Source organism: Orbicella franksi, chromosome 14, assembly GCF_964199315.1.
Source record: "Orbicella franksi chromosome 14, jaOrbFran1.1, whole genome shotgun sequence".
NCBI classification, from domain to species: Eukaryota; Metazoa; Cnidaria; class Anthozoa; order Scleractinia; family Merulinidae; genus Orbicella; species Orbicella franksi.
The window spans coordinates 14,512,032-14,525,214 of record NC_138158.1 but is presented as its reverse complement, the minus strand read 5'-3'; the positions used below and the strand labels follow the sequence as shown (position 1 = coordinate 14,525,214).

The 13,183-nt window shown below is 38.8% G+C and overlaps 1 protein-coding gene across 1 annotated transcript; it reads right to left on the bottom strand.

The window, feature by feature from the left end:
• Window positions 1–3,591: 3,591 nt before the first annotated feature.
• On the bottom strand, window positions 3,592–13,174 carry LOC145467246 (adhesion G protein-coupled receptor L4-like). The gene is made up of 15 exons (XM_081450797.1): window positions 13,081–13,174; window positions 11,673–11,780; window positions 11,386–11,476; window positions 10,896–10,986; window positions 10,745–10,797; window positions 10,323–10,452; window positions 9,943–10,046; window positions 9,047–9,149; window positions 8,773–8,923; window positions 8,609–8,690; window positions 8,366–8,432; window positions 5,838–5,923; window positions 4,955–5,075; window positions 4,542–4,589; window positions 3,592–3,805 (listed from the first exon to the last, which is right to left on the bottom strand). The coding sequence occupies exons 1-15, from the start codon at window positions 13,172–13,174 to the stop codon at window positions 3,617–3,619; spliced, it is 1,518 nt and encodes a 505-aa protein (XP_081306923.1). The 3' UTR covers window positions 3,592–3,616.
• Window positions 13,175–13,183: the final 9 nt, after the last annotated feature.

The window sequence follows — 13,183 nt, the reverse complement described above, 5'->3', positions numbered from 1 at the left end:
TTTCTCAGTACGGACGCCGTATCCTCACAAAAAACAAATATAGCGGACAGCGGCGGACTGCAGGTTAAAGGAAGGATTGAAAGAACATAAAAAATTGACATCTAATAGAATAGGCCTCTTAATATTTTAAGAGAGGCAATGACATCTCAGGCAAATCAATTGCTGATCACATTGTCACGCAACACAATTTAGGGGCGTGATTGAGGAACAAGTATGTTCACTGGCCACACAATCGTATCTTCATCAAGGTAAACTTTATGAAAAAAGTAGCAATGCGATGAAGATCCAAAGTGACCAGCCTATTGAGAATTCCAAAGCTAGGAATGAATCTGTTAATTTACGTTTTCAACGATTTCAGTTTAATTTAATAATGTCCACTCAGTTTATTCCGAAGCTCGAGTGAAATATTTAATCATAAGGTAAGAAACATAAATAACGTCTTACTAATATATATCGATTCTTGAATATACCATATCTCAACTTTTTCGTAAAAGGAAATTTTGCATATGAAAATAGTACAGCAGAGCAGGCAAGTGTTTACTAGTGGTAGTGATACTGTAAAGTTAACTCCGACGTTCTTTGTTTAATTTAATTATAGTTGTTGTCTATGTTTTAAAGATATCCCTTTGACTTTTCACGAACTTTGTATTTTCATTGCTTGAGTGGCTATCTGTACTCCTTATAACAAAAGTATTAGCTATATTGCATAAGATCCATGTCAAAAAGGATCCATCGAAGCCATAGTCAAGTTCGCTACCATGGGAAATAGTTTGCGTGACTCTTGATAAAGTACTAGTGCTATTGAAAAAACAAACAGATTGGTGTATTGATAAGCTGAGTTGTAAAAACTTGTTTGAACTTCTTTACCTTAGAAGATTTAGTGGAAATGTATAAAATGAAAAAATAGTCGGAACAATAGCAATTGCGCAATAATTAATAATTGAATAATTAAGTCAGATATGCGTCAAAGTGAGCTCACGGAAAATTCTCTCAACGGAACAGTTTTTACGGCCCACCTGTAATTTTTTCCAGGCAAGTAGAATGAAGAACCCGCTTTTATTTGGTTTTATTTGGTTTTATTTATTTACTTGACTGTAATATAACAGATAGCATTTGACAAGTTCAAAGTTTGCTAATATTAACCTTATCATTTTAGGTCCGTAAATGGTTCAGCTTCCGAGGGTTAACTATTTTGTAAAAAGCAACATTTTTAAACAAAATTTAGCCCCGAGGAAAGTTTAAGAGATGCCCCACAAACTGTGTAAAGGAAATGTTAAGACAACGTTTGGTACGTCCATACGAGCATGTTGAACATGTGCCAAATTTCAAGCCTCATGGCCGCCGCTGAAGGCCCTGTGTCCGAATTTTCAAGTTTTGCAAATTTCGAAGAAAGGAAGAGGAAATCGAATTTTTTGATGTCATTTCCGAAAATAGTTAGCCAAATGGGTTCTTTTGGCCAAATAAGAAAAAATTCGTTACTTCGCTTCTGTCGGCCGACTCTCGATATTTTCGGATTTATGCTCTTACGTGTAGTGCTCGCGCAAGTGTTATTCTGTGTCTCGCGCTTCTTAAAATTGTACGCTGATTTTTTCGAAATTTTGAATTGTATCACGTTTTACTTATACGCCATTACTTGTATTAATTCAACCGAACTTGTAAACGAATTCACCACTGAAGATGATCGTTGAACGATCGAAATATGTCTTGTTTTAAACTTAAAGTTGTTGTCCATTTCTTAGAAATAATGATTTAAATAAAATAAACATAAAGACAAAAAAAAATTGTGCACCCCACGTTTACGTTTACCTTAAACTGATAACGTGGTAAAATTTTAGTGGAAACGGTAGCCTTTGTGTCCACAACTTCGTTATTGTAATGTTGACTTTAGAGGCAGAGTGACCCCGCAACTCATCCAACCAGCCAAGAGTTGTAGGCCTAGCTAGCCAGACCGCATCTGTAGAGGTCTAGGGGCTTGTTCCCAAGCAATTTTTTTCAGATAAAAGCCTTTAAGAATGCTATCTTTGCTTTCAAATGATTTTTATTTTTGAAAACCTGACTGTTGTGAGAGAGAAATGTAATGTTTTCTCTATCCAATACAGGCGAGTGTTTCCACAGGATTTCTCGTCACTGCCAAACTTTCACTCGCGTTAATATATTTCTTAAATAATAACTTTTCTTTACCCTCGCTCCATGTTTATAGGACAAAGGATATCGAAAGCGCGCTGAGCAGCTGTAGCGTAAATTAAAAATAAAAAAAGCAAGGACTAACTCGAACTAAAAAACTCTCGACGATCTTAAGCCATATATGTAAGGTAGTTCCCAGTCCGCCAGCTAGTTTAAAACATACATTTCTAGTGAACTATACATGGCTATAAAGAACTGTTTGGAACAATTCAAGAAGTGGTCAATTAAGAATAAGCAATTTTAAAATTTAGAAGGAGTTTTAGAAAAAATATCGACAACTCAGAATATTTTTCAAAGGATGTAAAACCTTAATGTTAATGTAAAAGCCTGAGAAGCGGGGTGGCCTCATGGTTAGTGCCCTCGTCTCCGGATCGAGCGGACCGGGTACGAGCCATTGTGTTGTGTTCTGGGGCAAGACACTTTACTCTCACAGTGCCTCTCTCCACCCGGGTGTATAAATGGGTACTGGCGAACTTAATGCTGGGGGTAACCCTGCGATGGACTAGCATCCCATCCAGAGGGGAGTAGAAATTCACCTAAATGCTTCATGCGACAAAACCGGGATAAGCTCCGGCCTGGCTCGTATGTAGACTTTAATGTAAAAGACACGAAGGGCAACGTCGACCTTAATATGTGGCATTGTGCAGGTGAGTTACAGGTAACTAAGCGGGTTTACCGCTGCAAATGGCCGAACCGTTCAGTAATCAAGCTGATTCACCTTTGAGCATGGCTGATCTAATATACTACGGAACCGTTCAATTATCAAAAGCTTAATCGTAATCTATTAGCTATCAGACTAGCAGCCGCTTAAGATAAAGAGAGAAAAACCCGATTTTTTTAATTTTTTTTTTTTTTTAATTTTTCACGAGCAGCTGAACTTTGTTTCTTGGTATACCCTAGGTTAACTCCTCAGTCATGTTTGTACATATAGCCAACTGATCTGCCTTCCGCCAGTTGGGATTTTTAAGCCTATTTCGTTTACTTGATATATCTGTTTCTTTTTCTTCAGTTAAGTGGCATGTCGTTCAACTAACTAGGTCTAGCTTAGTGCACTGAGCACTAAAAGCAACAAAATTTGAAAATATGAACATTATGAAGAATGCTAGACTAGTTAAACATTCTCAAAGAACGTTGTCGGTACTACTACTATTCGTACTAAACATGGAGAACGTAAGCCGGACAGCTATAAAACTAACGCCCGTTGTAACTAACAGAGAGGGAATCCAAAACAATCTTGTATAATCTCTAAGAACAGCATAAAAGCTAGCTTCAGTTGGGCTACTGTAGCAAAGCGATAAATATATTTTGACATAACTCTACTGCTAGCGCTAGCTACGGTACTTAGGTCTTATTTATCATTTAAGATAACACAGGAAAACTCGTTCATAATCAGTTCCTAGAACAAAGTAGGTTTATTAGTCAAGAGAGAGTTCTAGGGTAACTGAAAGTTTTCTCTTCGCTGCTTCTTCAGCTCAAAAACACCGCTACATGGCTGCAATTCAATTACTTCCGCCGTGCCGACAACACTTGGATTAACCCTTGAAGTTTTCCTGGCAGGGCGTGGATCGTTTACAGCTGGAAAAATCACGCCTAGCTTTCTTTTAAACCGCTCTCTTCTGAACTGCAGATTAAACAACAACAAAAAAGAATTGATTGAGAAAAAATATCTCTTACTTGATTTATTTTTTAGCTGAACCTTTTATACAGAGAGTGGTTAGCTATCCACAAACTAGTTGGATTCGTTCTCAAGTCAAAACTGGTCTTTGACTTGCTAACCCGAGGCGAGTGCGAGTGCGGTTACAGTTGTTCACTTTATTCAGTGGCAATACTTGTGTGGAGGCATCGTGGCCGAGTGCGTAGGGCGCAGGACTTGAAATCCGGAGGTCTCGGGTTCAAGTCCCACTCCGACTACTAAGCTGAAGTTGTTTCTTAGTAGATCCTAGTTCAACTCCTCGGACACGCTTGTGAATAGCCAACTGGGCTGCTCCCAGCCAGTTGGGATTTTTAAGCATGTTATGTTCATTTGCATTATTTGTCTCATCATTTGGTTTCATTGGCGCTGGAAAGACCCCCTGAGGGCGTAATCAATTAAGACATTTATTTTTACATTACTATTATTTTTTCTAACACTGGGTGTTACCGGCGAGAGAACTTTCTTACTGAGTGGAAATAAAATGAAGTTAACTGCTAGTTTTCTCTAACCTACTTTGAGTTGGCACCGTCCAGCTCTTACCACTTCGACACTGCGCCAGAAAATTCTTTTTGATAGCGTTAGGTTCTTACTTGATAACGAATCACAGGAAACGGATTAATCAGAAGAAATTGTTTATTTGTTTCCCTGCTTGTCTTCAAAATACTCTTACCTGGTTGTTTCTTGCACAGTGCAGGAGAAAAATCAAGAATCCCTGTAAAAGAAAGCTGTTAAAAATAAGCAAATTATATACACGCATACACGGTAAGCCAAGATCAAAACCTTTTTAAGTGGTGTAGTTAACAATTTGTGTAAACAATACCTTGTTATACCCGTAATCAATTGTTATTAAATACTGACTGAAACCACTAGATCGTACCGTTATCAAATTTCATTATAATTTCTCATTTAAAAACAGCAAACACCGCATAATTACGCATATAGTTATAATTTAAAAAGATACAGGTATTCAAGTCGGAAAAGTGCTTTTTTCCATAACAAAATCTATATCAAACTATTAATAAAAACCTCTAGAGTGCAAAAGTAATCGAACGGATTGAAAAGGCACAAATAATTCACCTGAGTAGAGTTGAGGATTGTAAAAATGTACATGACAGCTTTGTGCAATGGTGTCAGAAGACCAAACAACCACGTGGTCCCAAGCAAAGGAGTCATTACCAAGCATGCTTTGATGCCAAGTCTGCAAAAAAGATAATAATGGTAATGAATTGATAGCATGTAGACGCTTCACAAATATTCGATATACTGTTATTGAATTGGAGACATAACAATGTACATAAGAACGGAAAAATATTCAAATTATATTCTGCTATATACTGTAAAATCCCTCGTTTAGGCCCCCCAGTTATAACCTCCCCCTCCCCGGTTATAAGCCCTCCAGATATAAGCCCTTCTATTTGCTAACAAAAATATTATCCCAGATATAAGCTCATGCGGATATAAGCCCATCTAATGTATAAGTGCGTTCCTTTTGCCTTTTTTTACGAACATCAAAATTTTTTTTCAGTCGAAAGTTATAGGGTAATAATAGGGTTATATCTGTAAATGTAATGGCATATTAGTTACTTCCTTTCTCGGATACGTTTTGACACTTTTTTTCTCGTTTTTCTCATTTCTCGTTCTGACACATTTTTTATTCCGCTTACATGTCCCGCCTCCCTCAGATATAAGCCCCCTTCCACCCCAACCGGTCATAAGCCCACCCAAAACCCCTTATGAAGTGATATAAGCGCAAGGCTTTGATGCGAGATTTTACGGTAACTCAACCGAGTTACTCTTTCAATAAATTACATCAGTTATTGAAAAAAAAAAACATTTCTAAATGTTTGGTGAATATCAGAGAAAGTTGACAGGAGCATGCATTGTATCAAACGTTGCTGACCTAAATATTGTTGTGAGAGTTTAGCAAACTATTTTCTTTTACGTTAAATGTTCTTCTTACCGTATCTGGTGAATATTATTAGCTCCTACTGTTGGCTGCACTTGGGTGATTTCCTTTATGACCCGAAGTAATATCAACAAGTTGAACTAAAGAAAGAAAACAGGACATCACCTGGGTGCCAGAGGGTCTTTTTTCGTAGCGAAGCTGCGATTGTGAGCAACGAAGCTGCGATCGAGATCCTGGCGAGAGAGAGAAAAAAACCCTCTGGACGCGGCAAATATAAGCCTCACTTCCGTGCGTACTTGTTTTGAATTCGGTCGTTGATTGGTCTTTGTACCTAGTGCCAGATCTTTCCGCGTGATAACGATCTAACACTGGATCTCATTGGTTAAACCACTGCAAAGCACCGCAGGAGCAGTGAAAACCGGTATTTTTGCTCGAAGAAACAATAAACAAGCAATATGGAGGCGGATATATAGTAGTGATGAATTCGAGAGAGCATTTCGAGGCGCATTTCAGTACGCATTAGATACCGGATTTACAGAAATATTGGAGTTAAAACCTGGTCAAGAAGAGGCCTTGCGTTACTTCGTCGAGCGGGAAGGTGTGTTTGCGATGCTGCCGACTGGATGCGGGAAATCTTTAATCTTCCCATTCGTGCTCAAAGTCTGTGAATATTTACACGATCAAGGTTTTGAATATCCCAGAGCTGCCATCTTAGATGTTGTTTGTCCGTTAAGCGCTCCAATTGATTCCCATATTCAAGAGCCTGAAGAAAGAAATGAACCTAAACAGTACATAAACACATGGCATTTACAGAGGTGTCAAACTCTACGAAGCGATACGCAGATAATAGCGGAAACCATGTAGACCTATGACGTATAAAAATTTGCCATAGCACGATCTAACGGCTCAACTCTACTTAAAATTCTTCCTTATTACACAACATGAAGTGCCCTTCATAAACACGAGTGAAGGGAGTTTTAGCTAAAACTGTGGGCCCCAAATAGTTATGTCACACTTAAAATATGTCACACCTTAATAATATTTTTACGCCTGTTTCCTAGACGCATTACCGAGCGGTTTGTATACGCAAATCCGCAGGTGTCGTTTTTTGCGAAATGCAGAATTGTATCTAGGTATATATACAGGTATACTTGATTGTATTGTTAAACTCCCTGAAGAAGTGTGCGCTAGTCACACGAAACGCGTAGGAGAAAATAAAAAAGTTTTACAACTCAAGTAGTTCGCAGACGTGCTGCTCACTGGTTTTACTTTAAAAAATTTTAGCTAAAACTGTGGGCCCCAAATAGTTATGTCACACTTAAAATATGTCACACCTTAATAATATTTTTACGCCTGTTTCCTAGACGCATTACCGAGCGGTTTGTACACGCAAATCCGCAGGTGTCGTTTTTTGCGAAATGCAGAATTGTATCTAGGTATATATACAGGTATACTTGATTGTATTGTTAAACTCCCTGAAGAAGTGTGCGCTAGTCACACGAAACGCGTAGGAGAAAATAAAAAAGTTTTACAACTCAAGTAGTTCGCAGACGTGCTGCTCACTGGTTTTACTTTAAAAAAAAAAAAGGTCGAGTGACCGAACAGAGAACGGCAAATGTTCAAATGTCACGAACTGTAGAAATCGTGTAGGCTGGTCATTTTACATCGACCATATTTCGCACAATTCGTGCTTCGGACTTATTTTCGATCTTTTTCCTGATGCGTTTGGATGGATAAACGAGATTGACCCGTGAGGGAAAAACCCTGCTTACTATTATTCAATGAAGTCCGTGGCTATGTTATTTTCTTTTCCGCGGAGTAAGAACCCGCTTTGAAGCCCGACACGGAAATACGTAAAAGGTGTGAAAAATCCTAGAGCAAAATTTTAGATGAAATCATGTTGTTGCGTCGAAGGAAAAACGCCGACAACAATTAACATATAGATCTTGATTGCACTGGATCGCTAGGTTTTACATACAAGAATTAAGCGATTGTCTTACCTCCATCGAAGACGTGATATTCTTCTTAGGCTTGACAGGGACCACCAAGTCGTCATGAATTTTGAAGCTCAGCTGGCGAGAAATTTTTCTTCTGGCTGATCTCGGGTGCACGCATGAACGGTTGATATTCACTGTTGACTTTTTCCTGGCAGGACTAGTTGAAGTCGGCGAACTTTTATGACGAATTTTAACGTCAATTTTGCGCCGTTTCACGCATCGTTGCGCCACGTGCAGATAAGTCAATTACAAAAACCAACAGAGCCCGCAAAAACCGGTTTGATGAGGTATTTGGTTTCAAAATCGCATGGAAGTAAGGCTTGCAACTGCCGCGTCCAGAGGGTCTTTTTTTTCTCTCTCGTCAGGATCTCGATCGCAGCTTCGCTGCTCACAATCGCAGCTTCGCTACGACAAAAGAAAAAACAAAAAAACCTCTGGCATCCAGGGTAACAGGATATGTGCTTTGAGGCCTAAAGGCATGCCATTAGTTTACGCAGAACTTCATTATCTATTAAACTTTATTGCCATTGATGACTGCATGCCTTTCAAGTCAAGAAGACTGACCGTCGCAGTCGTTTTACTTACCACTTCAATCCCCAACACGACTGTGACAAATATCCAAATTAGATTGTTATGCGAAGACATCCAGCAGCTTAAAGCAAAATCGAAAGTTTAACATAATAATAAAGAATCTCTCATTTCCAAAATTGCTAACTCTCAAAAATTACAAAATGATGGATACATGTACATTGAATCACACGTTCTGAGACCGTGACAAAAGCAGCAAATAAAAGGGAATGGGAAAAGAACCGTTGAGAAAGTGCTTACTATTCCTCATCGACAAAACTCTGTATTCCATCTTTTCCTGCAGCAATACTCAGTGACAGGGCGACAATGGCAGCGGGGAGACCTGCAGTAGAAGCATATAAAAACGCTGATAGCAAGGGTGTACCAGAACAGACACTGAAGCTAAAAGGTGCTCAAGAACTTACCCCATGACATCACGTGATACATGCGCATCTTGTTTTCGATGTTGTAAACCTTTACAACAAGCAAGTAAAGGTAGAATCCCTCGACGAGCATCCAACAGAAAGCTGCCATCAGAAAGTACTGCAGAAGAGCGGCTACTGTAACACAAGCACCCTGTGGAATAACGCAGTAAATTAATGTATAATTGATTAATTACTGATTGAGTCGTCACTTCATCATGTCTACATACTCTTCCAGATAAGCTTCCACACTCCTGATCTTGAAAAGGCTTCTTACCGCGTTTTCTGTGGCTCCAATTCCAGCAAGAAAGCTTATCTGTCCAGCTCCGAGGGATCCGGCAAGACTTATTCTGATTTGAGACAGAGGCTGATGCATATCGCTGATAAAAATAAATAAATAAATAAATAAATAAAGCAAAACAAAATGAAATGCCAATTCTAAATTACTGTTGGACGGTCACCTTGTGCGTGTGACCAAGCGATATATTCCTGTTTTTCTTTCGACACAAATAACCCAACAGGCTCGTGAGTTGGAATGAAGAGCTAACACATCTCTACCACTCTGCGAGTTTCAAATTTCCTCTTTCATCAATGTAAACCATGCTAATTACAATTGTGAAGCTATCACTGACGCCAACAATCATTCTAAAGAAAGACATTTTAAACAAGAGACCATGATCATGATCTCTTGTTTTACGCTATGTAGAAGAAACTCCCGAGTCTCCCACGTTGTTCTGGTATGTTAGATAAGCCATATTAAAGCCAGCTATGCAGGTCATAAAAAGGATTTCGGATCAAACAGGAAAAGTGGTTTATAACTCATAAGGATGCAGGTACCCGGGAGTGTTCCCATGCATAAGCTATGGGTGTATGGTAAGGGTATAGTTTTCAAGCAGTTTAGTCTCAGATAGGGACTAGTAATCAGAGAGTTTAGTATACGGTAAGGATTTCAGTGTCCCAGAGCCACACCCTCGCTCATAGATTTTCAGAGTACCCCCCAGGTGCAGGCACTATGCCATGCAGGCAGCACGAGCGGTTAACTTGTCAGAGCCTGGGTAAATCTACCCAAGTGCCTCAAATATTAAACATGTAATTCATTTTATTTGGAAAGAGACGGTACCTTTTGTAGGGAGGTGCTCTGGAGAAGTATTTTATTAGTAACTTATTACTCACGTGAGAAGTGCATATGATATTATCGTCAGAGTTATTCCTGTTATGGAGAGAGCTAATCCCACATAAGTAAGAATCCTCAATATCTTCTCATCCGCCTTTGTGAGCTGTCCGTGTTAGAAATAGTAGCATAAAACAGACAATACATGAAGGAATGAAAACCATCAATTTCTTTTTCATACGTGGTATTTCGTATGTTTAGACAACTTAAACTTAGACCAATACTGGGATTGCAAGAGGCGAGGAGACCAAAGGGCTTGCTCTTTTGAACGGGATCGAACAGTCCTAGTCAGATTACGCGAAGACTGGTGGAGGTCTCTGAATTGTATTTTGACTCTCTTTTCTCTTATAGTTCCCATATCTACTCTCTACACCCATCTTACCCTACTATTGGCATCGCTATAGTCGAATAAAACAGTGAAGTGAGTCAAATGATTGCAACTACATTCCGTCTCTTCTGCATTGCTCGTCGATTTTACGGTATGGCATCCTTCTCTAGACCATCCGTCAGGACTGCAACGAAAACGGTTAGCAAAAGATTACCAAAACATTTCAGTCCTCCGGAATGATAAAGTAAAGAGAAGAGCTTCTACTTATACTTTGAATCCTACTTAGGGCCAGGGAATAGGTGACCTTGTCGCACATGAGTGAAAACTAAGCTAGCCAGTATTGTTCTGCATCCTATGACGTATCCATCCTTACAATTTCGATAGGACTTTCGGCGGAATCTCGAAGAACGGTGTCGAGCACTAATCTGCCACAAAAGAAATATTTTCTAAAACATGAATTGTTACTTGATCCTCACTTTTTTTCGTCAACGCCACTCCAAAACACACAGAGTTTCTTGCCATCAGTAACCTCCTGAAAACAGAATTGAATCGACTCAATATTTATATATTTTTTTCAATTAAATGAATGTAAAACCGGGACCAGAACATTTTTGTTGTTGTGTTTACCTTTAGGTGCCTGAACTTCAAGCCGATGTTTTCCTTTAATTTTCCCGGCTTTGGATCTATTGCGACCGCCACTATTCTGGTACTGAGTCGCCTACACAATATGAATATGACAATGTAAGTTAATAAGTTACATGTAACTTATCGAGTTCTCATTTTTGTTGAAATAAAAGCAAATAGTTGTTCGCCCTTTCCACATATTGTATCCCAAATTCATTGCGTTAGGAGTCTATGTTGGACTGTAACGAAAGTATTTAGTAGCTGGAAATACAACAACAAAAGTGCATTTCCTGTCATTCTGTATGCGTTTTAGATCTCTAAAATTGATTCCGACCAGTTTTAGCTTTTAGCTTTTAGCTTTCCTCTCATTCCTACGCTCTTTATGAGGGGTTTAAACCAGCCTTTGCTTAAAAAAGTGCTTTAGTATGCGTACAAAGGCAAGGTCTATCATTATTTTTTTAAAGGAAGGAAATAAAGCTTTCTGACTTGTTACCTGGTGTTGTTGTTGTGTCCATTGTTATTGGAGTAATTTCCCACAATTAACTCGTGAAGTTCCTTGTACGTAATTCCAGCTACAACCGTTCCTGATCAAAATAGAGAAAACGTTACATTACAAACATAGCCGAGAATATTGAGAATAAAAATGTCATTTAAGTACCAATAGTTTAAAAAATGTGGCCTTGTAACTAATAAATTTTTGCAAAGTTGTTTTCAGGTAAAGGTAAGAAAAGAAATCAAATACCAGGAGTGGGATTTTTAAGGAAAGTTTTCTACACAAACCATTGTTGTTGAAATTAGATGAGGGAACTTTGATAGAGGCTTGTCTTCCAGCGTCCTCAAGAACAAAGTCGCTAGTACTTTGACGGGAGCCTCGCTGTATAGCCAAAGCTGTGGGGTAAGATGTACAAGAAGTTGTTCAGGGATTTTGACACTACATGCACCATTGATTACGTATAAGTGGCAGTCCTGCTGAGAAAGGTTAGGTCAACTGCGAATCAGAAAAAAGTTAACCTTTATATTTTGTGAAACTAAAGAAATTTGGTGAGTATATAATAAAACCGGAGTGTTTTGTTAAATTACTTGCTTTTCGTTTTTGCTACACGCCAAAATGACCTCAGCCATCTGAGAAAAGGTTTTAAGCCTATAATATACATGTATTTAGCCAAGCCTAAAAGCGGTGCTCCTGGGCCGCGTTGTTCAAAGCCTGATTAAGCAAACCCAAGATAAGTGACAATTTTGATTTGAGTGTTTTTCTTAACTTGGCGGTGAGGCTTTCTGCCTATATTGTTTGGCCTCTTGGTTTGAATAATCTCAAACTACACAAAACATAAGCAGAAAAATTTATACTTTGGATAGCTTTTTTTTTTCCTGGGTTAGCGTTAACCGCCTCAGTTCCGAACAACCCGGCCCGGCCCTGATTGCAGTAAGTTAACCTGGTTTGATCCGCACACTTATGGAAAAGTCGGTACTTAGTGCGCGGTTAATTTAAAATAAAAAGGTGAACTCAATGAGCTGTAAACCAATGCCACACGTACCATTAGTTCAAGTATGGCCGCCATGTTGTGTGACGTCGTCGTCGCTGTCGTCGTGCGTGGGAGTCCACGAGCAATACCGCTAGTCATTTTGACCACGAGAAAAGCGATTCACGGTTTCTATGAGTATGGGGCTCCGCTTGGTCGCCCTTCGGGCAACCGGAGCTCCCCTACTAGATACATGTGTGTTAATTCATGACATTAAACAATTTTTTTTTCTGTAAATCTTGAAATCAATGGATTACTCGATTACTCGATCATGCGATTGCTTGATTGCTTTTTCGCCTGATTGATTGATGTTTGTTCATCAATCGTGGGAGTGGCCACTGTATGCGGAACCATTTGTTTGACTATTTTTTCCTTGCCTGCGTTGCATGTAGCGGCGGTACGTAGCGTCTGCGAGGCGGGTAGTCTTATTATTATCGTTATCGTTATCGTTATCGTTATCGTTATCGTTATTTGTCATTGTCATTGTCATTGTCATTGTTATTATTACTCTTATTATTATTATTATTATTATTATTATTATTATTATTATTATTACTATTTACGTGCTGGTATTTTTCGGGGAACAACAAAAAAAAAAATACAAATAAAACTGTAAAATATCTTTCCAGGCCTGAAAACCGAACAGAAAAATTGACATGTCTACTTACCAAGGCTCTTGAAAACGATTTTTATTTGCGGCGCTGATTTGCTAAGATGGTGATGGCTATAATTAAGCAAAAATCTTTCAAGGCTAACTGTCATCCTTAAGAT

Bases quoted from the DNA above. Each gene is read 5' to 3' on its own strand.
- LOC145467246 (XM_081450797.1), bottom strand. From the start codon at position 13,174: ATGACAGTTAGCCTTGAAAGATTTTTGCTTAATTATAGCCATCACCAT. The intron at 5,076-5,837 runs GTAAGAAGAACA...TCTTTTTTGCAG, and splicing joins AATAATATTCACCAGATACG to ACTTGGCATCAAAGCATGCT. The intron at 3,806-4,541 runs GTATTTTGAAGA...TTTAATCTGCAG, and splicing joins CAAGAAACAACCAGGTAAGA to TTCAGAAGAGAGCGGTTTAA.